This window comes from Manis pentadactyla, chromosome X (genome assembly GCF_030020395.1).
Source record: "Manis pentadactyla isolate mManPen7 chromosome X, mManPen7.hap1, whole genome shotgun sequence".
Taxonomy (NCBI): domain Eukaryota; kingdom Metazoa; phylum Chordata; class Mammalia; order Pholidota; family Manidae; genus Manis; species Manis pentadactyla.
In genome coordinates, this window is record NC_080038.1 from 129663913 (window position 1) to 129690127 (window position 26215).

Genomic DNA, 26215 nt, shown 5'->3' on the forward strand with positions numbered 1-26215 from the left:
CCCACCAGAGAGAGCAGGGGGTGAGGGACAAAGGATATGAATAAATAGCTCTATGAAAAGATGGTCAGCTTCACTTTTAATAAAAATTAAAACTACACTGAGACACCATTTCTTATCTGATTGGCAAAACACATGGCTGATGAGACTATGGAAGAACGTGCATTCATGCATTGCTGGTAGAACTGGTCAGGAGGGAACTGGTAAAATGAATTATGCTACAAGCCATACCAGAAAATACTATGCAGATGTAATAAAAAGAATCAGGATGGTCTTAATTACTGACATAGAAAGCTCTCCCAGATATCGTTGAAGTGAAGAACAGCTAGGTGCAGTGTGCTATATAGAATGTGTTACCTCTAATATGTTACATATTTGGATAAACAATGAAAATGTATCTAAACCAATAAAGGTGATCACTTGAAAGGGCTTGAGTGAACAGGAAACACGGTGGGCAGGAGTGACTTTTTACTGTACACCTTTTTGTAGTTTCTGACTTTTGAAGCATGTGACTGTCACCTATTCAAAACTCTAAAAAATCAACTCCCTTGGTAAATTAAAACAAAACATTTTTAGCTCACATATTTAGTTTTCCTATTTAAGTCACATGTATAGGAGACAGCTTTAGGAAATAGGAGACTAAAACTTTTGGTCCCTCAAAGGTAACCCAAATAAAATGTGTAGATCAATGTGAAACTCAGGTCTCCATTTTCTTTTATTTTTTTTGAAGTATTCTGTGTTCTTTACAATGTGTTACCACACACACACACACACACACACACACACGACTTGAGATGGACAGAGAAACAAGGATGGCCTTTAAACAAATTTTTTTTACAAAGTTCAAAATAGATTACACTTATGTGCTTTTTCAGTCATTACACAATGTACAGATATGATCCACTTAATGATTTATGCACCCCCCCAGATGGTTAAACAATGAGGATTCTCTATGAAAGAGTATACACAAAATCTTTTACTATAGAAACAAAGTACTGTTTCCTGCAAAAACCAACCTCACATATTTTATGTATGTATATTCCTTGAGAATATTACAGTAGCACGGCATAGGTTCATTCTGTACAAAGATCTGAAAGATGATTTTCAAGAAAGTCTTAATGCATTGTGCTCTTAGATAAAAATCCTAAGTCAAAAGATCAGTTACTATTACAATAACAGTTAAAACTGCATATATATGTTAAAGATCAGAAGGGGCTATAAAGAAATGTAAATAGTTGTGCTTCAGGGACTTTTTTTGGAAAAGTTGTTTTAATAATAAATAGAAACTTAAAAAATGTCTCAGTGACTGATATAAAATAGACACAGATATTAAGGATTTTCTATACTTGACTTAAGAGTTTAAAGGTGAAAAATCATCTCCATACAAACCACCTGGCATCAGGTAATCCCAGTCTGGGCTAGTCACTTATGATCAGGCAAAGGACTGGAGAGAAAAGATAAATTTATTTTTCCTCCTATTGACATAAAGTGCTATCCATACATAAAGCCTGTGTGAACCAACTAAAGAAATTCTACTTCCTTTAGAGTCCTTAGATCAAACAGACAGGTCACCCTATTTCTATGAGGTTTAAAACAAACCCACATGCTAGGTGCCTGGACCACTACATTCTATAGAATACATAGAATATATATTGAATATAGAATAGGTAGTTCACCAGATGAATTATGTTCTGTCTTCTGCGAAACCCTCAGATAAGCATGATTCCCCAGTACTTTATGCCTTTTTTTTCTTTTTATCCTCCACACATGAACTGTAAAGCTCTTATTTTAGAAACACCATAGCAACTGTTTATAATGCTAGAGGACAGGGCATAATTTACATAGTAACATTGATATTCATAGCTAAAAAATAAATGTCATTTTATTTTCAGGCCAGTCAGTTTGCTCTTTCAGGCCTTTAACTTTGAAGGACACACAACCTTAACAATCAAAGTGAATTAGGAAAAAAGATGAGAAAATAACAGATGTTTTAATTAAAGTCTTTTGCACAATAGGTTTAGTTATAAAAAGAATTTCTTCAAATAATTCCCTAGGTCTCACTCAGAAGCATCCTTGCTGTCTGTAATATAATGTGCTGGAGTCCTTTGAATGAAATTATAGAGTAAGTTAAAATATATATTATATAGTTGCAATTATTGTAAGTCATTCAAAAGTTTGTAGCATATTAATGGAGTAAAATAGAGATAACAGCAGTCCAAATTCATATTTTCAAGATAAAATTACTTCAGAAGTCAACTGAATTCCTTGCTTATGTTCTAAGTATAGCCATTGTGATAAGACCTGAAAGAAAAAAAATGGAAAACAGTTCAAGATCTGCATTATACAAAATCTTCCATTCAGTAAGTAGTTGTTCAGACCTCAGTGAGCAAATAAAATGCAGCACATACACAGGCACTCTACCAAGAACTCAAAGTCGATTTGAATTTGGTTGATATTATACAGAAGAAATCCAATTTACAGCAACGGGCAGTTGCTGGATAGATTTAATTAAATCATTAATGTCTGGCCATAGCTATTTTTTTTAATGATCAACTATACTTCCCACTTGATCTGGTCACATCATCTCTGATGACAGCAGAAGTGGCATTTTAAAGTGTCAGTAAAGCCAGCCAACCTCCTCAACAAAGACATTGCAAGCCTATTTGCATCCAAGGGTCCTAGGGCCACAAAGAAGGCAGAGGCACAGTATGCCGGCTTGTCTTGTCTCTTTTGAAGAGACTCCATACATAAAACCATAAAAATTTAATAATGTAAGAATATGCTTAGTCCTAAATGAGTGGTAAAAAAAAAGTGAGAGATGAAGTAGAGAGAAGGAGAATAATCAGGTAGGACTAGGGCAGCAGAAAAGATACCCCAAAAGGTAATGCTGAAACTAGCTTAACAGATGGGCATGACAGATAAAGTGCAATGAGATGCGCCGGCATTTCAGGTCAGGGACTGGCGAAGGCAAGGGCGTGGAGGTAGGACCGGGACTCCAGATGAGCTTCCTGGGGATCAATAAATAATCTACCAGGCTTTAATCAAGGAGGTACCTAAGGAAATGGCTAGACGAGATTAGCTCAGAGCTGGCTCAAACAGTGTAGAGAGTCTTAAATATCAAACTGTGGAATTACACTTCATTCTATGAACAATGGGGAACCACTGAAGGGTTTGTAGTAGTGAGTGGTGGTGTGAAACTAAAACAGACTGGAAATCAATCTGATGGCAAAGTGATGGCTAATAGGAGGAGAAACAAATGGGGGGTGGTGTGGATAGGAAGAGAAGAGACACAGACAGAAGGCAGGGAGACAATTTAGAAGACAATTTTGAAATTAGAAGAGAGAGTACACCATGGAATACTGAGAAAGGGTTGGCATCTCAGAAGAGGTGAGAAGAGCCTCTGAGGAAAGTCAGTCACCACCAGAACTCTAGTCTTGACACATGCAGGTAGTAAACAACTGTTTGTTCAGTTAAACTAATTAACTGTAAGATAGCAAGCCAGCATGATAAGGACAGAAAGAATGATTTAACAGGAAACAAGGGAACTGGTTTAAAGAGAAATGTTCACAATATTAAACAAGGCTAAACCATTCATCTTATCACAGTCTGCCTTTTGTCTAAGTGTTTCCCTAGGGTCGATTACTGGAAATAGAAATACTGTATCATAGAATATATACATTTTACATTGTATACATGTTTTATACCACTGTAATTCAGCAAAAGGAAAATAACTGAATAAATACAGCATTAGGCACTAAATAAGCTGGAAAGAACTAAATGTGAGCCAAAAATCACATTTTAAAATACATTTTACCTCAACATGCTTTTGAAACAATGTTTTTCTTAAAAAAAAAAAAAGTTAAATGACTAACATCACCCCATACACACGTAAGACCACCACTACCACTTCTAAGCCATAAAAGTTGCCTACACGTACGCCCCAAAAGCACCTTTAAAACACTTACCTAAGATATAAGCAGCAACTAATTTTTGATTCACACTTAAGTGGAGGTAGAGAGGCACCAGCGATTCCACATCCCCCCGTGTAGGAAGCATCAGAGCTGCAATACACACCACTCCCAGGAAGACAGTTAGTAAACTAGGTCCTGAGGAGACACTTCTGTTTTCTGTAAAAAGACAAAACTCCCTGAGCTCGCTTCTCAAAACGACTTAAGACAAAAGTTTGTTCATATACCCTGTACACCAAGTCACCAGGACTCTGGTTTTGGCTAACTACTCTGACTCTTGCCCCATAATTCCCATTTGAGGGGGACTTACCTGCAAGCTCATAACTCCTCTGACTGCAGACGGAATGTCGAAATGGCATTGTGAGGTAGCCAGTTCCGACTGAATGGTCACTGTCCCCCCACCCCACCTCACCAGAAACTGAGCACAGATCATCTGTGTATGTTAATAAATCACGAGTACTGCACTATTGTGCTTAATAAAATATGCGAGTTTTCAAAGAATGAGCTGAAAATAGAGACTTAAGTTCCGATACCTTCTTCCGGTATCCCGACGCATTTGTGCGTACTCCATTTTGGAGCCTGCTGACCTAGAGCTCCACTACTTTCTGGGAGTACCTTAAGTAGGTCTCCAGACAAGTTTGGTCCTGAAAACTGCAGCATCCTGCTGTCATTTTTGACAACATTAAGGCAGCAGAAAGGTACAACTTCAGTGTTTTAAAGCTGCCCATGAAAATTTTTGCCCTAGGCTCTACCCCCAACTTATAACAAAGAAGAAAGCAGCAGAAACAATTTCTGGCAAATATTATGCTAAATGAAAATAAACCAGTCACGGAAGGACAAAAGATTCCACCTATATGAGGAATCTAAAATAGTTAAACTCATAGAATCAGAGAGAACAACGGTGGTTGCCAGGGCCTGGGGGCAGGGGTGAAAAGCGAGCTGCTAATCAATGGCATGAAGTCCCAATTATGCAAGATGAGTAAGTCCTAGGGAGCTGCACAACATCGTGAATACTGTATTGTACACTCAAAAATCTGTCAATCCCATGTTAAGTGTTCTTACCACAATAAAATAAAATTTCAGAAACATTTATTATCAGGCCTGCTATTCTACAGTTCTGGCTACATGTGTACAATATTTATACCTGTATTTTTAAGAAACCCAGTAACCGCATTTTCTCTCATGTGGCTTTTCCCACTACCCCTCCTTTCATTAAAATGAATAGCCAACAGCAACACAATCTTGTGTTTTATTAATGAAATAACAGTTCATTTTTATTATTAAATGCAGCTTTTCTAAATTATTAATACTTTAGCAGTTGTGCAAAGTTTAAATGAGCCTCATCAGAGCCAGATAGGTGAAAACAAATTCAAATTTTAGAGTGATTATTGCTGGTGAGGAAACAATAGCATAATACCTAAAAACAAGTCTTATTTTAGTCAATAAATGAAGTAGCTTCATATTTATATTAGTTGGAAAATTTTCAAGGAAAACATTATTTACATCAACTCTACTGTTCACTGCAAACCCACAATAAAGAGAATTTCAAGGAATTTTTAGTATTTAGAGAAATTTCAAAATTATTTGCATATTTAAAATTGTTCCTAATGGAAATTTTTTTTTCTGATACTACAGAATTGTAAAAAATGTCATACTGATATAGAAAACATAAAGGTTTCTATGAAATCCAGTCCTCCCAGAGACAACACTGTTAAAAGCTTGGTATAGATCCCTTCAGATTTTATAAATGACAATATGAACATGTGAAAAAACTTTTTTAAATAAACAAGACCATATTATACATACTGTTCTATAACTTTTTCCTCTTAGAAATATATTTGAATTTATTTCTATGTCAATATATAACCATCTATCATTTTATCAGATCCTTGTAAATAGCTGCCTGATATCCCATCTTATGAATATTCATAATTTAATCAATCCCCAATTGATGGGCATTTAGGTCATTTTCAATCTTTTATTATTATAAACAATAATAAAGAGCATAATTCTCTTAAGCCAGAGGGCTCTGATTCAAACATTGCATAGACATAGCAGTTCACTGGTAATGTAATTAAAATAAACCCACTAAGATTCAGCTATATCTTTTAAAAACATCTTTTTAATAACCTGGGCTTCGGTATTTTGTGTGACTATGCTTTGTGGGTTTCTCTTATTTAGATTTCTGTTATACGAAAATATATGATTGTATTTATACACATTGACAAGGTCTGGAAAGTTACATGGAACACTGATATAAGCAGATTTGTTAAGTGTGTGGGATTATAGGTGCTGTTTTCTTTTTTGAATTTGTTACCGCTATATGTCTTTTATACAATAAACTTCAGGACAAATGTCTCACTATTACTGCCTTTCAATTCATTTTAAAATCCAAGTCTTTCTTAATCCAACCTTCGACGAATTTCCAGCTAACTCACAGAGCCTTACAACACTGTTGCACTTGTACTATGTCTAATAAAAAATGTTTCCAAAGCTAAAGATGTGCAAAAATAATGACATTCCAAAACCTCCCGAAGAACAATATTGATGTGGTTCAACATTTTAATTCAGAGAAACTTATTGAAAACCCTTGGACTTCTACAAATTGGAAACCACCCATAATTTACTATTAATTTAATAAACAAGTTAAAAATATCACGTTGTCAACTTAGACTAAACCAGTCACCATTATACTCTATTAGAAGAAAACTACTCAATTTCCTGCCATACTCCTAGAAACATTGGGGTAAGAACCTGGAAACAGGGCATGTTGGCCAAGACTGCATACGGGGCTCTAATGTGGTACAGCCCTTGCTCTAGAGTGGCAGCAGCCATGGAAACCTCGTGAGACAGAGAAAGCCAAGGTAACAGACACTGCTAGGTGAGAAGTCCAGCCTTCCCAGTGCAGCCTGTGCACACATTTCTTGTGCAACTACTCCATGCCGGGTATTGTGCTAAGTGCCAAGGACATGCTGAACGAAGGCAAATAAGGTGCCTGCCTTCACTGACCTTCCTGACATGGATGGCTGAGACGTTTTTTTCCCAGAGACCATCACGTGTTATGCCAGTATCACCTATCCTCATTCATTTGCCTCATCCAATTTTACAACTAAAAGAATTCTCTAATATACTTCAGATACCACAGGTTCCTTATAAAAATAAGAATAAAATGCCCAATTAATACACATTGCAATTAGCCCTTTAGGATGATTTTTACCTGAACTCTAATAAGTTTAAAAGGAAAAGGAAAAAAATATATATATATGTACTAAACTTTTAACCCTTATTATTCTTGTTATCAAATGGGTCTGTTAAATACAAAAATGAGTTCCAATGACCACTTTAAATGAAGTCAACATCGAAAAACAAAATCTCATTATATGGCCTTTCTTGTTCTAGAAGAGGCTTGGTAAAAGGGGAATCTTGCATTTCATAAATATTTGTCAACCTCACAATATTGAACTCAGATCAAAGTGACATTTGACAGAGGTTCTCTTCAACGTCAAACAGTGAAAAGCTGGCCCTGTCAGTCAATAATAGTTGCTGAGAAGAAAACAATCCACTTAGCTGCTACCTAGTCTCTAGCCTAGAAAATCTGGGCACATCCTACATGAACCAAAAAGACTCTTGGCTGCCATAAATCAAAGCGGCATTACTCCCTGTGTTACTGAAATAAACATTCTATGATGAATAAAGTGATAGGGATCTATGAATTAATGTAATGGTAAGTAGATCTTTTTTAATTCCTTATATAATGTTGCAATTTCAAGGACAGCTGCTATCATGTCCATGTATCACTATCAGAAAGTTTCCATGTTTTTCTATGGAAATTTTATCTTCCTCCTCTTATAATAGGGTTGGAGAGAGATAATGAGAAGTTAAGAGGGAGGGAGAATGACATCCAAAGAGTTGAATATGAGGATAGTGTCAATGTTGAAAGAATACATCATAACACTTCTGAATATCTAAGCTGGAAGGAAATGAGGAATGGAGAGGGATTCAATTAATAGCCCACAGGGGATATTATAATCTACTTAGTTTAATTAACTTCAACTTTAATGAGATTTTTTTTCCCCAAATAATATGAACAGTACACCAAGCTTGGCCTATTGCCAAACACAATCTCTCTCCTTCTTCAAACTAATTAAATGAGAAAGGATATAGGAAAGTCAGAGAAACAAAAGTATGTAATTGCCAAATTGTGCCAGCATTATAGAGTATAGTGCCTACATTCACAGGTCCTATATATTTAAAAAGTTATGGCAACACTTGCCCTCTCACAGCCTCATCTAGTGAGACATATTCTCTCTTCTTGAAGTCCAGCTCTGGGGCCTCTTGCTCGATTTTAGGTACCTGACTTCTAGGTTCACTTTTGAGTTAGTTGATTAGGTTTAAAGTGGCTGATTATTTTTCTAGTAATCATTCTTAGCTCGCTGGTTATTGTAATGTTAAAAATGTCTAAGACCTCAAAAGGGCTTTAAAAGCAACTCAAAATTACCTGGTTGAAACGACTGCTCAAAAAATAAACTTTCGGTTAAATGTTCCTTTATTCTCTTTTCCTCTTCTTCCTTTTGTTGTTCCTTTGCAGATGGGAGAAGAGTAGATATAACCTCTTTCCTTCCTAAAGCCTTCCTCTGGCTTTGCTCGGAAACTTGGAGACGGAATTTGTCTATTACACCATAGTGACAGGATCGAACATCTCTATGACGAATCACACTGAAAACATTAAACAACAACAAATGCTGTTTAGGTTTCTGGGGGACTGTCAATCAGAATTCAGCAAAAGATTTCATACCGAAAAGCAATATTAACTGACAATAACCAAACAGAAATTTGCTAATGATGCTTTAAGAAAACACAGTATAACACAGAAAGAAATGGGTGATTCTGAAATTTTTGATGAAAATACGTAATATAAAACATAGAATAAAAGTCTTAAAAATGGTAGGTAAAGAAAATTCATTTTAGCAATGACATTTCGCCCCCTGGATATCTGTGTACAGCAATATTTACTAAGTAGGATATATGAAATTATTTCTTTCCCACAAAAGTCTCATAAATTTCTACTGCCATTTATTTATTGTGCAAGTAAGAAACTTCACCCTAGACCTAAAATTGAAGTCCATGAACGCAGGTAAAAATAAGTAATTGAGTAAGTAAGTAATCCAGTATGACCAATGCAACAGAAGGCTAACAATACACTTCTGTATTTCCCTGAAAAGAGTATAAAGCACTTTGATTTTTATGAGAGTTATTTGCAATTCCATTTATTTTACTTCATTCTTAATAGAGGACACAAAATAATTATGTCCAAGGTAACATGTTTATTTGGCAAAAGTCTACATTTCTTTGGAATAGTCCTTGCTTACTGTGTGTTGAATGAAAATCAAAACAAATGTGCAAAAACACACCCTCAAAGATACATGATTTTATGGCTTTGAGATGATAATGTATTCAAAAGAGAAGACTCCCAGTGTTCCTTCTCATAGAAGATTTAAACATATACAGTTTACTTGCTAGCTTAAAATAAAGCCTGGTCAGTGGACCCATCTGGTCACCACTAATTCTAAAGTGAAAATTAAATATGAACAGCTTGAACAAACAGTCATTTATCTGACACTGTAAAATGAAATTATCAGGAAGCACTCAGATAACCTTTTACAGATGAGTAGTTACACACTTGCATCCTATTTGTATAGATTAACTTCCAGCCTTATCATCAGAATCATTTCTGCTGGACTTACGTTACCATTGTTCTCAGAGTGTAGGATTATTAGTTGCCCAAATGTAGCAAATAATGTTCCCAAATAATAGTGGGATGTTGCAAAGAAAACTAAATCCTTATTACAGATAGAGAAATGTAAAAGAACAAGTTAGAACTTTACCTTCATACATGACCCAGCTGTGACTAAAAGCACAAGAATGAGGAAATGTTCATGGAAATACCAACACACATATCAGCTCCAACATAATGAATTACTAGTAAGCATATGGTCAAATCTCTTAGAAACATCTTAAAAAGAATTTTGGTAACTAAAACTTTCAGCAAAAATTCAAAATACAATAAATGCCTATGTGAGAGCAGTTTCAAGGAAAGATCTCTTTCAAGTTACACACATAAATGTTCACACACTTAGATTACTAGGAAGTGATTTTGACTTACATATCCACACAACACTGAGGCTTCACTGCGCCGGCAGCATCAATGACAACATACTTATTTGGAGTAGTACACAAAACTGAAAGAAAAGGCACATGACCATTAGCACATGTGTGTGTGCGTGTTTTAGTTTCCACAAGTAAAATATCAGTAGGGACTAATTAAAAGCCATAGAATAGACCGAGGAGACTCACCTTTGAACTTTAAGGCAAACTCATAGGGATTATACAGGGTCAACACTTGCTTATGTGTTGACTGGTCATCTGCATAAAATATTAGCTCCGTGGGAAACACAAAAACAGGAAGATTTCCTTCCACTAACTCTGGCTGTCTTTTTTGTTGATGCATTGGCACTGAATCCCCCTTGCTACAGCTTCTGATTTTACAGTCTCAAATCTATTTTGGACTTTTCTTAAAGGCAATTAAAAACTCCAAAGCATTTTGGCAATCTAGAAAGAGAAGGAGAGAGAAAGAAAACTGAATGATACCTGTCTTCAAGTGTTGTCCCTTCACAAAAAGCATGTTCAGCATGCATTAAAAGAGGTCCCCAAATCATTTAAAAATGCCTTTTGGCTTCTCCTCTTGGCTTACTTATGTAGTGTTCACCCAGCTAGGCAGAGAAATTAACACATGCTCCTGTCACATTCAAGAGTTCAACCTGATTAATTACATACACATCTGAATAAAGGAATAAAGCCTTGTTGTCCAAAATCACCCCATTTCAAAGAGGTGAAATCAAAGGGACATCACTCTTTTTAAACCTCAAGATTTTTTAAAAAGTATAATAAATTATTGTCACAATTGATTTTATGTGAGCCAATCAGAATTCTTAAAGACTAAAAAACATATAACGTCTTCCTATGTTGACAATAATCGCACTACTAGGGGGTGAGGATTTAATAATAGGGTAACTGTTGAACCACTGTGTTGTATATTTGAAACCGATATAAAATTGTATTATCAATGATACCTCCAAAAAAAAAGACTAAAAAATATAAAACAAAGGAAGTTTCCATGGATTCACAGGAGAAAAACATGAGAATCACTTTTACACTCATTTCAACGATGGTTTAATTAGTGCCTGCTGCCAGCATGGGTGGGAGAGTTCTCTTATCTCTTTTCTACCGAAACCCAAAGAAGGCAAAAATGTCTTGCAAGGAAGCTGAATATCCAGATTTGCCAAGCAGTCCTTGGAGTTTTCTATGAAAATTCAGTCAGTAAGTAGGCTGTGGCATGCATGTGGCCCCACGGCCCTTCCCTCCTACATCAAGTACACAGGCGTTTGGAGAGCTGTTTTCATCCAACTTCAGAGACTTTTCTGGATTCCTTCTGGGGTTCTTGAATATGTTCCAGATAGTTGTAGCTGGCAGAAGTCTGACCGTCTGATAAGTACAATATTTCTGTAGTTATTTCTTAAGCTAATTTTAATCAACAACACACTAATTTAGCTACTACTGAAAATGTGGCTTTTTAAAATAAAATGCAACAGCTAAAACAACCAACCACAGAAAATGTCTGGTTTTCACTCTGTAGCTCACAGTTTTAAAGTAGACCATAAACCATTTGATACTTTGCATTCAGGATCTCATACATTCAAAGAGAAATATAACAAATGATTAAATTGTTTGATTTTACCAGCTATTGGAGCTCACATGCTCTGATTCTGATTGAGGCCTTTCCAACTGCTATCAGATAGGATACTATATAATCATGGATACAAGTTTTCATTCTTTCATTTCAGCTGACTGCCTATTATAGCCCAGGGACTATGTCAGGAGTTACACAGAGATACAAAGATAAATAATGCAGAGGCCCTGCCCTCAAGAAGTTTAACTCAAAGTGATCAAAAAAATAAACATTTCAGCTACCTCTAGTATAATGCAAAACATTGTATATAAGGTGCTAGGAAATCAGAAGACTGTGAATAATTCTGCATGGAAGAGAGGCCAGGAAACATTTGAGATAGTCTTTAGAGAAAAGACGTGTACACACTTCTGTGTTGCGGTGGGGGGGGGGGGACAAAGGTAGGTAAGGCATTCAGATCTAGGGAACAGCATAAGCAAAGGCACAGAAACGTGGAGGTAGGGAGTGTTTGGAAGGTGGTACCACAGGCTGTCCCAAGTCATCATTCTGCTTTCTATCCATATACTTTATAGTAGGCATGTAGCTCCTAACAGTGTTGGGTTGTTTTGTTTTGTTTACTGAGCTGAAAGGGTCTATCAACATTTTTACTAGTAATAATACTTAACATTTATATAATTCATAACAGATTAGAAACCTTTTATTAATTACATATACTGAATTAATATTTGTAAAGCTTTTAGCATTTACTGTAGGCCAGGCAATACTCTAAGTGTTTTTTGTTGTTATTAAATTAGGAAGAGACCAGGCTAGACGAAAAATGTCAGCAGCCCTCCTGCCTCCTAGTCGAGTATTTTCCCCACTATACCAAACTGTTCCAACAAAATAAAATATTACTCTGAAAAGCATCCGATTAAATAATTCAGAGTTTTTGTCATTTATTTCTTTCTTTTGTTAAGAGCCATACACATTTCTATTTGGATAATGTGCTTTCAGAAGTTTCGTATGTAATTTTTTTCAATAGAAAATAATAAGTGTTGACAAAACTGGATAGCTACATGTAAGAGAATGAAACTGGATCACTGTCTAACCCCATACACAAAAGTAAACTCAAAATGGATCAAAGACCTGAATGTAAGTCATGAAACCATAAAACTCTTGGAGGAAAACATAGGCAAAAATCTCTTGGACATAAACATGAGCAACTTCTTTATGAACATATCTCCCCGGGCAAGGGAAACAAAAGCAAAAATGAACAAGTGGGACTATATCAAACTAAAAACCTTCTATACAGCAAAGGATACCATCAGTAGAACAAAAAGACACCCTACAATATGGGAGAATATATTCATAAATGACATATCTGATAAGGGGTTGACATCCAAATTATATAAAGAGCTCATGCACCTCAACAAACAAAAGCAAATAAGCCAATTTAAAAAATGGGCAGAGGAGCTGAACAGACACTTCTCCAAAGAAGAAATTCAGATGGCCAACAGGCACATGAAAAGATGCTCCACATTGCTAGTCATCAGGGAAATGCAAATTAAAACCACAATGAGATATCACCTCACACCAGTTAGGATGGCCAACATCCAAAAGACAAACAACAAATGCTGGCCAGGATGTGGAGAAAGGGAACCCTCCTACACTGCTGGTGGGAATGTAAATTTGTTCAACCATTGTGGAAAGCAGTATGGAGGTTCCTCAAAAAACTCAAAATAGAAATACCATTTGACCCAGGAATTTCACTCCTAGGAATTTACCCTAAGAATGCAGCAGCCCAGTTTGAAAAAGACAGATGCACTCCTTTGTTTATTGCAGCACTATTTACAATAGCCAAGAAATGGAAGCAACCTAAGTGTCCATCACTAGGTGAATGGATAAAGAAGATGTGGTACATATAAAACAATGGAATATTATTCAGCCATTAGAAGTAAACAAATCCTACCACTCGCAACATGGATGGAGCTAGAGGGTATTATGCTCAGTGAAATAAGCCAGGTGGAGAAAGACAAGTATCAAATGATTTCACTTATCTGTGGAGTATAAGAACAAAGAAAAAACTGAAGGAACAAAACAGCAGCAGACTCACAGAACCCAAGAATGGACTAACAGTTACCAAGGGGAAAGGGACTGGGGAGGATGGGTGGGAAGGGAGGGATAAGGGGGAAAACGGGGCATTACAATTAGCACACATAATGTAGGGAGGTGGGGACATGGGGAAGGCAGTATATACAGAGAAGACAAGTAATGATTCTATAGCATCTTACTACGTTGATGGACAGTGACTGTAATGGGGTATATGGGGGGGACTTGATAATGAGGGGAGTCTAGTAACCATAATGTTGTTCAAGTAACTGTACATTAATGATACCAAATTAAAAATTAAAAAAAGAAAAGAAAATAATAAATGCTATACTTATTTTCTTAGTAAGCTTGGTTATTGGGAATAGCACATCCAAATTTGGCATCACTAAATAATACTCAACATCTTATTCTCTGTTACGACGAGAATTACACTTATGATAAAATGTGGCATCCCTGATTTGTAGAAGATACTGTAGTCAATAAATGTTGGTAAAAGCGGGTATCCATCTAGGGAAAGAAATTGAATTTATCCCTCACTCTCTGTAAAATTCCAAAATTTTACTAGGGTAAATTCCAAGTGGATCAAAGTTTTAAATGTAAAAAATAAGTAAGACTATAGAACACCAGAAACCATGGGAAATCTTTTTATAATCAGGTTTTCTAAGAACCAGAAGCCAAAAAATATTAATAAACTTAACTACATAAAAACTTAAGATTCTGCATGGCAAAAAACTTACTAAGCAAAGTCATGAGAACATTTTCATTGCATATCATGTCTAATTTCCCGACTATATAGAGAGGACCTACAAATCATTGTGAGAAAGACAACTCAATATAAAAATGAGAAGACACTATAATATTTTATAGAAAAGGACATAAAAGTTGTTCTTAAGCTTACAAAAGGATATGTAGCTTCACTTGCCAGAGAAGTAGAAACTAAAGCTATACTGAAACACGTGTTTCTCACCTGTCAGACTGGCAAATATCAAAAAGTTTGATAGTACATGGTGGGAGCAGGCACGCATGTTCTCAGCAGTGCTGGCAGGAATATAAATCGGCACATCCATTATTCCTGCACATACCTGCAAAATTAAATGCACATACCCTCGGATCTAGAGATTCTATTTGCAGGAGTTTACCCCCTTGTGTAAAATCAGGTATATGAAAAGGTGGTGGGTTTTTTTTTTTGCAGCACTTAAGTAAATTACATTAAGGATTTATAGAAAATTTATAATAAAAATTTTAATAATATATAAACTGTTAATAATATTTATATTATAACTAAAAATTTTAACATAAATTACATTAAGGATTAAGTAAACTACAAGTGGCACATAGAACAAAGCATGACACTCAATACAAGCTAGCTGTTGTTTACGGCAAAAGATTAGAAACAGCTCAACTGTCCACTAGTAGGGGATTAATTAAGTCAAGTGTGATATAGCCATTTGTTGGGAAACCAGATGTTTATCACGAAGAAAGAGGTGTGGACATGGACTGACCTTCAAGGGTAGTGTTAAGTGAGAAAAGCAAGGTGCAATGTGGAGTGGAGTGTATACTACCATTTGTGTGGGAAAGGAAGATAAAAGAACATAGAAACCTGTTTTCTTGGATATGGGTAAAATATCTTTGGAAGGATAGCCAGGGCTGCCCCTGGAGAAACAGAGTAAGTGGTTGCGGACAGGGGTGGGAGGGAAGCTTCGTCTGGATGCTTTTTTCTTTTGGATTCTGAACCCTATAAATACCTATTCAAAAGTTTTAAAAAAAAAGGTCAAATTGAACAACTCAACTAGGGCCTAATGTGAAAAACACCCCAGTTTTGAAACACAAGAAGGAATTCAGAAACAATGTGTGAAAAATCTGTTAGTTGGATTTTCCAATCCATGATCTTTTCATAACACTGAAAACCTTAAACTATATGTTGCACGGAATTATTTCAATTACTTAAGGTGATTTTACATGCAGCAGATAAAGATTTAAGATGACTTGCAAGATTAGGAAAATAAAAAACTTTTTGTAACAAAGGAGTATGAGACGGTTTAAAAATCAGACTGGGAAGTCAAAATTAACCACACAGATCAAGGGCTAAATTCTTGGTGCTAATCTCAAGCAGAAGTTAGGCACAGGTCAGAGTAGAGGTTGTACTACCTTTAAATAATGACTTAGTAGAAATTCTTATTCTTTTAATTTTGAAGCTTTCTCTTTACGAGTTGAGTCTGTACACAGTTCCTCATGAATCGGCTGTCTATCCCCTGACCACCGTTAAAGCATTTAATCATTTTTGAGCAGTTTATTGTTTCTTCTCGTGTCCCTGTTCTCATTTCTCACTTACCTTGGCTAAGATATAAATCGCCTCCTAAACTCCAACCAGTGGAAATTAGAGAGGAATTAGCAGGTCACCAGAGCAGTATCAGAGACTCTGCCAAAAAGCACCATGAAGTGGAACACCTGCCTTTAATTGATTATTTTTTGGAGACTAACACTTTCTCTGTGCTCCAGCCTATACTGCAAAATGATAAAGTGCAAAAATCCTGGGGAGAGATTATATACTAAGCCAGTAAAACCTTAGTGCAAGTCAGTTTATGAGGTTGTTTTTCAAAAGTCGAGCACACACAAAGTCAAAGAATGTTAGCTCCCAAGCCTTCTCATTGTATGGTGGAGGAAAGCAGGCCCAGGACGGTTGAAACTTAGCACAAGGTACTGGTGGCAGAACTCTTGGTTTCTAGAACTCACACTTCCTATACAGAAATCACTTCCCGTTTCTCCATTCAAAAGTCCCACCTCCCCAATGCTGACTGCCATGCATGCCCTCATCTCTAGAAAATTTCCCTGCTTTTCCAGAAGAGTTCTTAAAGGTTGATCCAAAATTCAAGTCTTCATGCATGACTGTTCTTTACAGTTTTACAAAGAAAAAAAATGGAGACAATTTCACTTACTAAGTTGCATACACTTTATTTTCCTGATCATGAAAGAAGGGCTATGGCTGTCAGTAACTATTCATTAGGGCACAGTAACCAAGGTTTACTTGATTCTTCCTCTCTGGACACCAAATTTTTACTCATTGCTCAAAGCCTAGCCCAAATTCTCCCTCTTTGTGGCCTTCCTCTACTACTCTGATCTTTATGGATCTCACTCATTTTATTACATTATTTTTTAATGCATTTACTGTATGAGTATTTATTAACATATAGTTGATAGAAATCTTTTGTTGGTTTCAAATATACAACACAGTGGTTCAACAGTTACCCTATTATTAAATCTTTACTACCTCTAGTATAGTTACTATCAACATAGTAAAATGTTACAGAATCACTGACTATATTCTCTGTGCTGTACTACCATCCCCACAGCCCACAGCGACTTATATTGTGATTGAGAATTATTGTGCCCCTTTATCCCCTTCCCCCTCCCCCTTGGTTACCACTAGTCCCTTCTCTGTGTCTCTGAGTCTCCTGTTACTTTGTTCCTTCTGTTTTGCTTTTTTATACTCCACAAATGAGTGAAATCATTTTGTATTTGTCTTTCTCCGCATGGCTTATTTCACTGAGCACAATACCCTCCAAATCGATCCATGTCGTTGCAAGTAGGATTTTTCTTTTTATGGCTGAATTATATTCCATTGTGCGTATGTATCACATCTTCTTTATATGGATTGAATATTTTGATACTTCTTTGTGTGGATTAATTATGACTCCCCAGATTTCAGGCATATTGCTATACTGTTTTTCTTTGAAGTTTTTGTTTAGGTTTTTTTTTTTTGCATCCTGCACAGACTCAGAGTTAGGCACTTAGCAGATACTTATCAGTTGGCCTACAGTGGTCTACTAATAACTACCTTCTCCACCGAGGAACATCCTCTTCTCTATTAACTGAAGACATTTTGTCCATAAGAGACAAGCTAAGGATTCCAATGAGAAACAGTACATCTGTGGTGGCCGCTTGCCATGGGGTGGGGTAAGTGGAGAACAGAACCAGCACTCCCCTCTGCCTTGTCCTTTTCCTCTGCACCAAAGGCACAGAAATGCAATCACGAATGAAATTTGAAAGAAAACCTTATGTGTGTACACCACCTTGTGACCAGTTTGCAAACTACTCTCCCCCCCACACACAAAAAGCCTAAACACACTGAAATCCTCCCACACACTTCCCACCATCAGTCCAGGGAGACCAATGCCCCAAAATGTGATTATTTTCTCTGTTTTCCTCGCTTTGGATTGACCAGAAGGAGAAGATAAGATTCTGAAATACACAAGGGAGTTTCAATGCCTTTTACCACCATAGGTTCTAACTTTGGAGATTTAAAAGAGTACAGAAAGGACTTTAAAAGCATACGGTCATTTGCCATCTCCCCCGGTTTTGTTTTGCAAAAAGGAGGCTTCAAGAAAAACCAGATGAAATCAGTGGTCCTTGAGGATTCTTGTTCTGAAGTGGCTTCAAGTTTAAAACAGTTAAGGATGCCTCCAAAGTACAGGTTTCCCCAGAAGTAAGTGACCCAGCTGCTTGGCTACAGTGCACCAGCTACTTATTACCTGTCCCTGGCTCTTGTGTTTACTCTGATTAGGGTTCCCCCATCTTCCAGGCAGCTCCCTTTTATCTGGGGACAGAGGCTATCTCCTTACTGCATACTTGGGGCAGCCCTTGCCAATGGCCAACTAAACAGTTAAGAGCAGTAAGTTCTTTTGCTTTAGCCTCCCTAGTATTAAAACCTTTCTTAACTTCCCTGTCATCAACTGAGCTCTCTTCCTCTTTGAATTTCCAGTTTTGTCTATTAGGGCTTTAAATGGCTGGTACATTCCTAAAGTTAACTCTTTCATAAGCAATTTTATAGAATTTTCATTTTGTATTTTAAAAAGTTCTTTGCTCAATATCAGGCAATTTTGTTTCTATACATTTTCTGGATTTTTGTTTTGTATAATTTGATATCTTACTAATGGGACTGAGTGGTATAAGTGATAGGCTATTATTACATACCCAAGATGTAAAAGTTGAGTAGAGTATGTTTTAAGATTTAAAAAAAAAATAAGGATACTCCCCAATAATGTCCTTTTGAAACTATTTCTTTTAAATTCGTTATTTCCAACCGTTGTTTTACAATGTCCCAATGTGCTCAGTTATTTTGAGATGTGCAATTCTCAAAGCAAAATCTGTATTAATTCATTATTGAAATATATATTTTACTACATATAGCACTGTCAAGAGTTTTAGAATCACAAATTCATTCCATGAACATTTACTGAGCACTTATTACATACTAGGCACTGTGCCAGGGAATATGCAGAAAAGATGAAAGATGTCTTACCCCTCCAAAAACTCCATCTAGCAGGAAAAACACATACACATGGCAATTAGGAGATGATGTGACAAGGGTTAAAATGCTGGTAGATACAAATGCTCTGGAGCATAAAGAAAGTGACAATATGCCTTAAATAGGAGTTTGCAGTAGGAGTGGAGAGGGGGGTGAATTCCAGAAGGAACATGTGTAGAGGCATGAAAGGGATTCTTAAAATGAGTGTTGGCATAGCATACGGTTAAAAAATAGCCTGTATGTGGGAGTGGTAAGAGATGAGGCTGGAAAGGTAAGCTGGAGGCAGATGGTGAAAAATCTTGTAAGCCAAGTTCAGGAGTTTCAACTTGATTCTGGATGCCAGTGGTTCTCCAAATGTGTGGGACTAGCAGCAGCAGTTTCACCTGGGAACTTGTTAGAAATGCAAATTCTTGGGTCCCACCCTAGACCTACTGAACCAGAAATTCTGGGGTTGGGCCTCAGCCATCTGTGTTTTAACAAGCCCTCCAGAGAATTCTGATGCATACCACACTTTCAGAACTACTGCTGCAGGCCATGGGAAACCTCTAAAGGATTTTAGGCAGAGAAACGACTGGATAAGATCTGGAGTAGGAAACTGGTTGCCAGTGATCAATCAAGCACAGCACCTGCCTCCAGAGTAGTTACAGTAAAACAAAAACAAAAACTATTTAATGAATGTGGCATGGGGAGATGAAGAGGGCCTAATGCAGTCGGAATGGAGAGGAAACAGATTTTAGAGAGGTTTTACAGGGGACTCACATTCAATCACTTGACTAGGATATACTCACACAAAGGTATGACTGAAATGGTCTTTATATAAAAAAGCTGTAATCTTGTCAAATGTATCAATCACTAGATGTTTTAAGAAAGAAGTGGTCCTCACAATCCCTAGAAAAACAGGGAGATCAAGCAATTTCTATGTGCTCCCATAGTGTCAAGAGCAAAGGATACCCCAGCTTGTACATGAGTCTTCTGCTCTGCTTGGCAGTTCTACTCCTCACTGTAAGTCAGAAATTGGCTTTATATTAACATAGTAATCTTTGGTGGGTTTGATTAATGTGAATCAATCCCTGAGACTAACTGATCATTTCTGGATGTGCTGGCAAAATTAAGTTTTGAACCCTGAAAAGCTGAGCAAGACATTGGTCTTTGGTGATCTAACCAAGGTACTGCCAAGGTGAGACCCTGCAAAAGCCTTCTTTTTATTCTAATTTCTTCACTGATCACACAGCCCACTCAATCAAGAAGCCTGAGTGGGTGAAAGAATCAGACTTTGTACTATGTCCTAAAGGTGAGGGAAGTCAGCTGGAACTGTTATGTCTTATTCGGGAGGCAGGATTTAGCAGAGGCAATCTTCAGTTTCCTGATGGAGAGGCACAGGTGAACCTCTATGGCTAGTTTACCTAATGGAATGTTGCAGGGTGCAATTCCTATTTCTGTTAGGACTCGGGACACCTGTTGTGACTTACGGCATGTTCTTTTGTTGGTATTATTATCTTGGCATATTTGGCCAACTTACTTTATCCAACAATAGGAGTTCCTAATCAAAAACTGCCCTATTGTGTGCAATTTAAGAACTTTAAGGGACCCTGGAGATTCATATTATCTTAAGCTTTTGAAAAACACAAACAGCAAATTACTTGTCTTGTTGGGCTATTAGAGGCCAGGGAAGCTTTTCTTGTAGTTTTTTATGTTTTCAGAAATTGGGATTAAATGTGAAAGCTCTATGGGAAAAAAATTAAACAAAAAATATGGGAAGAAAATGTGCATGAACAATTCAAGGGAAGAAACACATTAGTTTATAAGCTATCTGTTCATTTTCTATCTTTGCCTATAAAGGGGTAACTTTATACTGAATATAGCCAATTACATCTAATTACACCTTACAGGCAAAGGAAATCTATCACTACTGTCCCTCAGATACGAAAATTTCCAGATTTTCAAATATACTGGTATTTGAGTAAACCTCTTGAGAGTTTAGAAAATGCTTCAAAAACTAGTTTAATCTCACATCCTGTTTGGGTATGTAGATGTGAAGAACTTGAAAGGCACACTTGGCCCCATTTCCTGTTTTCCAAACTTCCCACTGCTTTATACCAAATATATGTGTAATCTAGAAGTTGGTGTCCACTCCCTATTCAGTATCCTGTATATAGCATTTTACAGGCAAAGATTTCCCAGCACTTAGGGGAAACGGGGACAAGATTTTCATCATCAAGAATATATTAAATTCCATGTGTGCTCTGCCTGAAAAAGTAGACTTTCATCCTTCTGTCTGGAATTCACATCAAGGATGCAGCACTCCCAAAGAACAGCACTGCTTTGTAGGCAAGATCCACTTTTTCAGGTTTGTGTCCATTCCTTATTTCCGTCAAAGGTCAAAAATCCGGGTCCGTTTTCATTTCATATTTGCGGTCTCGCTCCCTGACCTGAGTATTCAATTCTACTGGGCCAGAAATGCTAGTTAAGTCCAGAAGGCAGATGTCAGTTACTTTTTACCCGGAGGGGAAACCGCAGAGCATTGATTAAGGGCTGGAGGGCAGGGGAGGGAGTATCCAACGGTCTGTCCTAGGACTTCAGCTTCACCTGATTAGGGCCCAGCCTTTCCAGCCCTCGATCCCACACCGGCCGGCTCCCAGTGAAACTGGTCATGTGAGCCTGTTTACAGCCCGGCAGCTGGTGCAACCATCAGTATCATGCGGAGGTCCAGGAACGGGGACGAATACAGGCCACGTACGTCCTCCACCACCACCCCCATTATTACTTCAAGAAAGCGTTCACTCTCCCTCCCTGCCTCGCCACCCCACTTTCACCTCCCTTCAGCCACCCCGGGACGCCTCGCTCCAGCCCCGCGGATTTCCTTCCAGTTGCTCGCTCGGGGGACCGGCAGGGCTGGAGGAAGGAGGGGGGAGGAGGAAGGGCGACGACAGTGTCACCCCGAGCAGGGAGTCAACCTCCCTCCCCTAGCCCTCGCAACATCCGCCAGAGTTGTCCCTGGAGTCGCATCCCCGGGGCAACCCAACTCTGCCGGGCAGGCACCGGGAGGATCCCGAGGCGGCTGCCTGCTCCCGGGCACGAGGGAGTCACGCACGGGCTGGCCAGACCCTGGGGCCGAGATCCAGAGGCGGCGGGGCAGCTGACAGACACCGGGCAGGAAGGCTCCATCTGCCTGCTCCCCACCTCCCACCCGCATCCCGGCGCTGTGCCCCGGGGCGCCGCTGTCAGTCAGGGCAAGCCGGGGTTTGCGCGCGCTCTCTTTCCGCGGGGTCTCTGGACCACGTAACTTCCACGTTTTCGCGAAGTCAAAGGAAGTGGGTCATGGGACGGTGGGGGACTCTCACCTCGGCGACACCGGCTCTTCAGAAAGCAGCTGCGACTGCTCCTCGAGTCCTTTGTCAGCGTCTCGAGGCTGCACTGCCTGCTGGGATACCGGCGGACTCTAATGCCACCCCTCTCCGCCCTCGAGGATGAGCTGCAGCTGGGGGTGGGAAGGAAGAGGGAAGAGAGGTGGAGTCGGAGGCGGGGCCATAGGCGGGGCTTCCTTACTGTCACCTGGCGTCTCGAGTTTCTTCCTTCTCTGAGCTCCCAACTTCTTCCTTCTCTGTCTCTAACCTGCCCCTCCCTCCTGCCGCCCCTTGAGGAGACTGGAGACTCTTAGAGGGCCATCTCTCTCTGCCCTTGTTAACTAACGGGCAGTCACCCTTGACTCCACCTCTGTCATATTACCCGGCCCCCCCACACACACAGCAGACACACACACGCAGTGAGTACCCAAGGCTGGTTGATTCTACCTCTGAGACGGTATTGACCACCTTTCTCCACTCCATCCTCGGTGCTTCCACTCCATCCTCGGTGCTTCAGGCTGTTTAGGCCCCATGACTTTTTGCTTGGATCACTACCGTAGCCTACTGGTTGGACGCCCTCTTTCCACTCGTCTTTGTCTATACCATCTCCCAGACAGCAACCAGAGGAATTTCTCTAAGATGTATAGGTGACCATGTTACTCTTCTGCTTAAAATCTTAAATGTCTCTGCAGTACCTACAACCCCTTAGCATGGTCTATAACGTCCTCTGTAATCCTTTTCTGATGTGCCCAATAGTCTAACCCAATAAACTGGCCATCATGGAAAACAGTGGGGCCTGGGACAACTCAACCAGTTCTGGCTGCCCCAAAATACTCCCCCTTGAAAAGAAGCCACACTGTCAGTAACATTCATAGGCCCCTCAGAGCATCATTAAAGATAGAGTTTTCAAAATTAAATCTTAATGATATTCAGAAAAGAAGAGTAAGGTGCAGCTGCCATAGACCCTCTCCCCACAAGCATAGGACCCAAAGTATTCTCCCCAGTTGCCCCACCCTAGCAGTAGGTTGCCAGTAGATCTTGGGCTCAGGCTCCAGTTTATAGAGCCCTTCTCTGTCTTTGGAATACCTACTTATCTTATAAGGCTCAGTGGAAATGCCACTTCCTTCAATAAACCTTCCAGGATCGATGAGAATGATTGAACTCCTGCTCCATCGCCATAGAATCTTGCTTGTTCTGCATTGCAATTCTTCCTGACATAGGTAATCACTCTTCCTTTCTCTCCTACCTAGGCTATGAATTCCTCAAAACTGACCCACAGCTGCCAGCACAAGGCCTAATCCAGAAAAGACATCAACACAATGGATACCAAAAAAAAAAAGACCTCAAATACGAATAATGAAATGAAATCCTTCAACTATTGCATCTGAAGCCGTAAGTAGACCCAGAAAGGATCCCAGGCAAGGCCTCATACAGCAGCCACCCCCCCTTCCCTAGGGCATGTCCATCCTGACCTGGCCATGTGTCATTTTGCAAACACAAACTGGTTAGGCAGCAGAGCATTGCAAAAGGACCAAAGCTTGTACTTCCCTTGCAGGACAGACTGGTTTGTGGAACAATATGTGGTTGTGGAAAATGTAACTGGTACGGTTTGCATGAAAATCCAGTGTAGAAAAGTTTCATGGTGCCATAGAAAATAACTGAGTTTCTAAATACAGACATATCTCCTACCTTTGGGAGGCTTTGGGCTCCTATTTGCCTCAGGCTCCCTGTGGGCTCCATATCCCTTCAGACGTTGTACACTGTGTTATAAGGTATTCTTTTGCAAAAGAATGCATCTTGCTTCGTGTTGTTCTTGCATCATTTAATGAGTATTGGTTTTCTCTCCAATCACATTACAGGCTACACTCTGGCAAAGTTTCCTCATCCCTAACATGGGAACAAGAATCCTTGGCCTACCCAGTTTACCAGGCTGTTAGGAAGTTCTCATGTGGCAATAGAGTATATGTGATAATGTAACTATACGATGCTCTTCAAATGCAAGGTCTGTTTTATTATTACATTTTTTAAAGTCTTTACACTCTACTACTTAGCTATGTGTATTTAAGATTCCACATTAGGAATGAAAGCCTTTATTGAGAATTCCTGGTGATAATGCTTTAAATAATGGTTTCCCAACATTTCCTGAAGATAAGAATCACCTAGAGCCCTTTTTAGAAACAGATTCCCAGAACCTACCCCAGACTCACTGAAGAAAAATTTCCAGTAAGATTCTGCTTCAGCAATTCTATAGAATGGGTTTTTCCACACCAGCAACCAATTCTCTGACACCAGCTGGTTGTCCTACAATTCATTTCAACTCTGGCACTATCTACCCAGAGATAGCACCAGATACCACTGGTTAAGGGCTCCGTCCCACCAGACTGCTCTCCACTTCAGACACCAATCCCAAGTCCAGGTTATTACTCGTACTTCTGAACAACCATGTATAAATCAGAGGCTCCTGTGACCCCCTCTTTGGGTTTGATTAATTCGCTTGAGCAGCTCTCGGGACCCAGGAAACCAGTTTACTCACCAGATCACCAGTTTATTACAAAGGGTATTAGAGGATGCGAATCAACATCCATAAAAAGACATACATAAGGGAAGATCCCGAACAAAGGAGCTTCTGTCCCCAGAAGTTTGGGGCCCAGCATGGTGGCATATGGAAGTGTTCTGGTTCACCATCTCAGAAGCTCTCGGAAACCTGTTTTTGGGGGTTTTATGGGGCTTTCATTACATAGACACGATTGATTAAATTACTGGACATTTGTGACTGATTCAACCTCCAGCCCCTCTCCACTCCCTGGGGGCCAGGGGGCTGTGACTAAAAGTTCCAACCCCGCAATCACTCAGTTGGTTCCCCTGGTAACCTGCCCCATCCTTAGGTGATTTCCAAAAGTCACCTTTTAACCTCAACTCAGGTGTGGTTGAAAGGGATTTGCTATGAATATCAAGACACCTATATGCTCTCATCACTCAGGAAATTCCAAGAGGCTCTGTGCCAGAAATGGGCAGGCAGACCAAATATATATTTCTTATTAAAAATCACAATATCACACAAGGGAAAAAACAAGGTGAACAGTGCAATTGGGGATGACACCAAGTGATTCTTATCCTCAGGCAAGTCTGGGAGACATGACTGTTACCAGTTATCCACATATCAGAATAAATTCACTGAGAGCTATTTCTAGAAAAAGTTTTTCAGATAAGGAGAAATCAAAACTGGAGCAGAACTTGGGAGGCTCCAAAAGGACAAACTTTAGTCTGTGTCACAATTGTGCCTGCAACTAATATGGGCAAAACCTTCCCCTTGAATTTCCTTGTCCTTACCCCAAGCTCTCAGAAACTGGCTTGAGACTCTGGCTTGCCGCCAACCTGATTCACCAGCCAAAGCCAAAGGGTTAAGCAGGCCCTTTACTGCCTCGATCTGGGTGGTGATTTCCCAGGATTTTGTCTATGCTCAAGGACTTTGTGACCAACACTCCCTTAGATCCCTCTCTTCAGAGCATCCCCACGACGTGGCATTGAGTCTGATGCATCATAGGTGCTTATGTTGAGCTGACCTGTGAAATTGCCTGTTTACTGTCTGCTTCACCTACTTTACTAGGAGCTCCCTGAGGGCAACCACAGTTCAACTCTGCATCCTCATGTCCTAGCCTCATGCCATGCACACAGTCATTGATCAGCAAAAGTTTGCTGAAGAGCAAATGGTTTCCCTTTTGGCAGAGCCTACGCTAGCTTCTTCAGGAGAGACGGAGTGTGCTAGACA

General features: G+C 39.0%; 1 protein-coding gene across 2 annotated transcripts; it reads right to left on the minus strand.

Annotated features, from left to right (window-relative positions):
- Positions 1-694: 694 nt before the first annotated feature.
- On the minus strand, positions 695-22579 carry MOSPD1 (motile sperm domain containing 1). Of its 2 annotated transcripts, none has more exons than XM_036931231.2 (6): positions 22444-22579; positions 10320-10574; positions 10129-10204; positions 8464-8681; positions 3963-4124; positions 695-2298 (listed from the first exon to the last, which is right to left on the minus strand). In XM_036931231.2, the coding sequence occupies exons 2-6, from the start codon at positions 10471-10473 to the stop codon at positions 2267-2269; spliced, it is 642 nt and encodes a 213-aa protein (XP_036787126.1). In that variant the 5' UTR covers positions 10474-10574; positions 22444-22579; the 3' UTR covers positions 695-2266. The 2 variants fall into 2 exon arrangements, with proteins under 2 accessions (XP_036787126.1, XP_057351443.1); XM_057495460.1 differs by lacking the exon at positions 10320-10574 and adding an exon at positions 10614-10735 and having other exon boundaries at positions 22444-22541.
- Between the last annotated feature and the right edge of the window lie 3636 nt (positions 22580-26215).

Bases quoted from the DNA above. Each gene is read 5' to 3' on its own strand.
- MOSPD1 (XM_036931231.2), bottom strand. From the start codon at position 10,473: ATGCATCAACAAAAAAGACAGCCAGAGTTAGTGGAAGGAAATCTTCCT. The intron at 4,125-8,463 runs GTAATTTTGAGT...GTCTTTTTACAG, and splicing joins TGAGCAGTCGTTTCAACCAG to AAAACAGAAGTGTCTCCTCA. The intron at 2,299-3,962 runs GTAAGTGTTTTA...TTTTTCTTTCAG, and splicing joins AGTTGCTGCTTATATCTTAG to GTCTTATCACAATGGCTATA.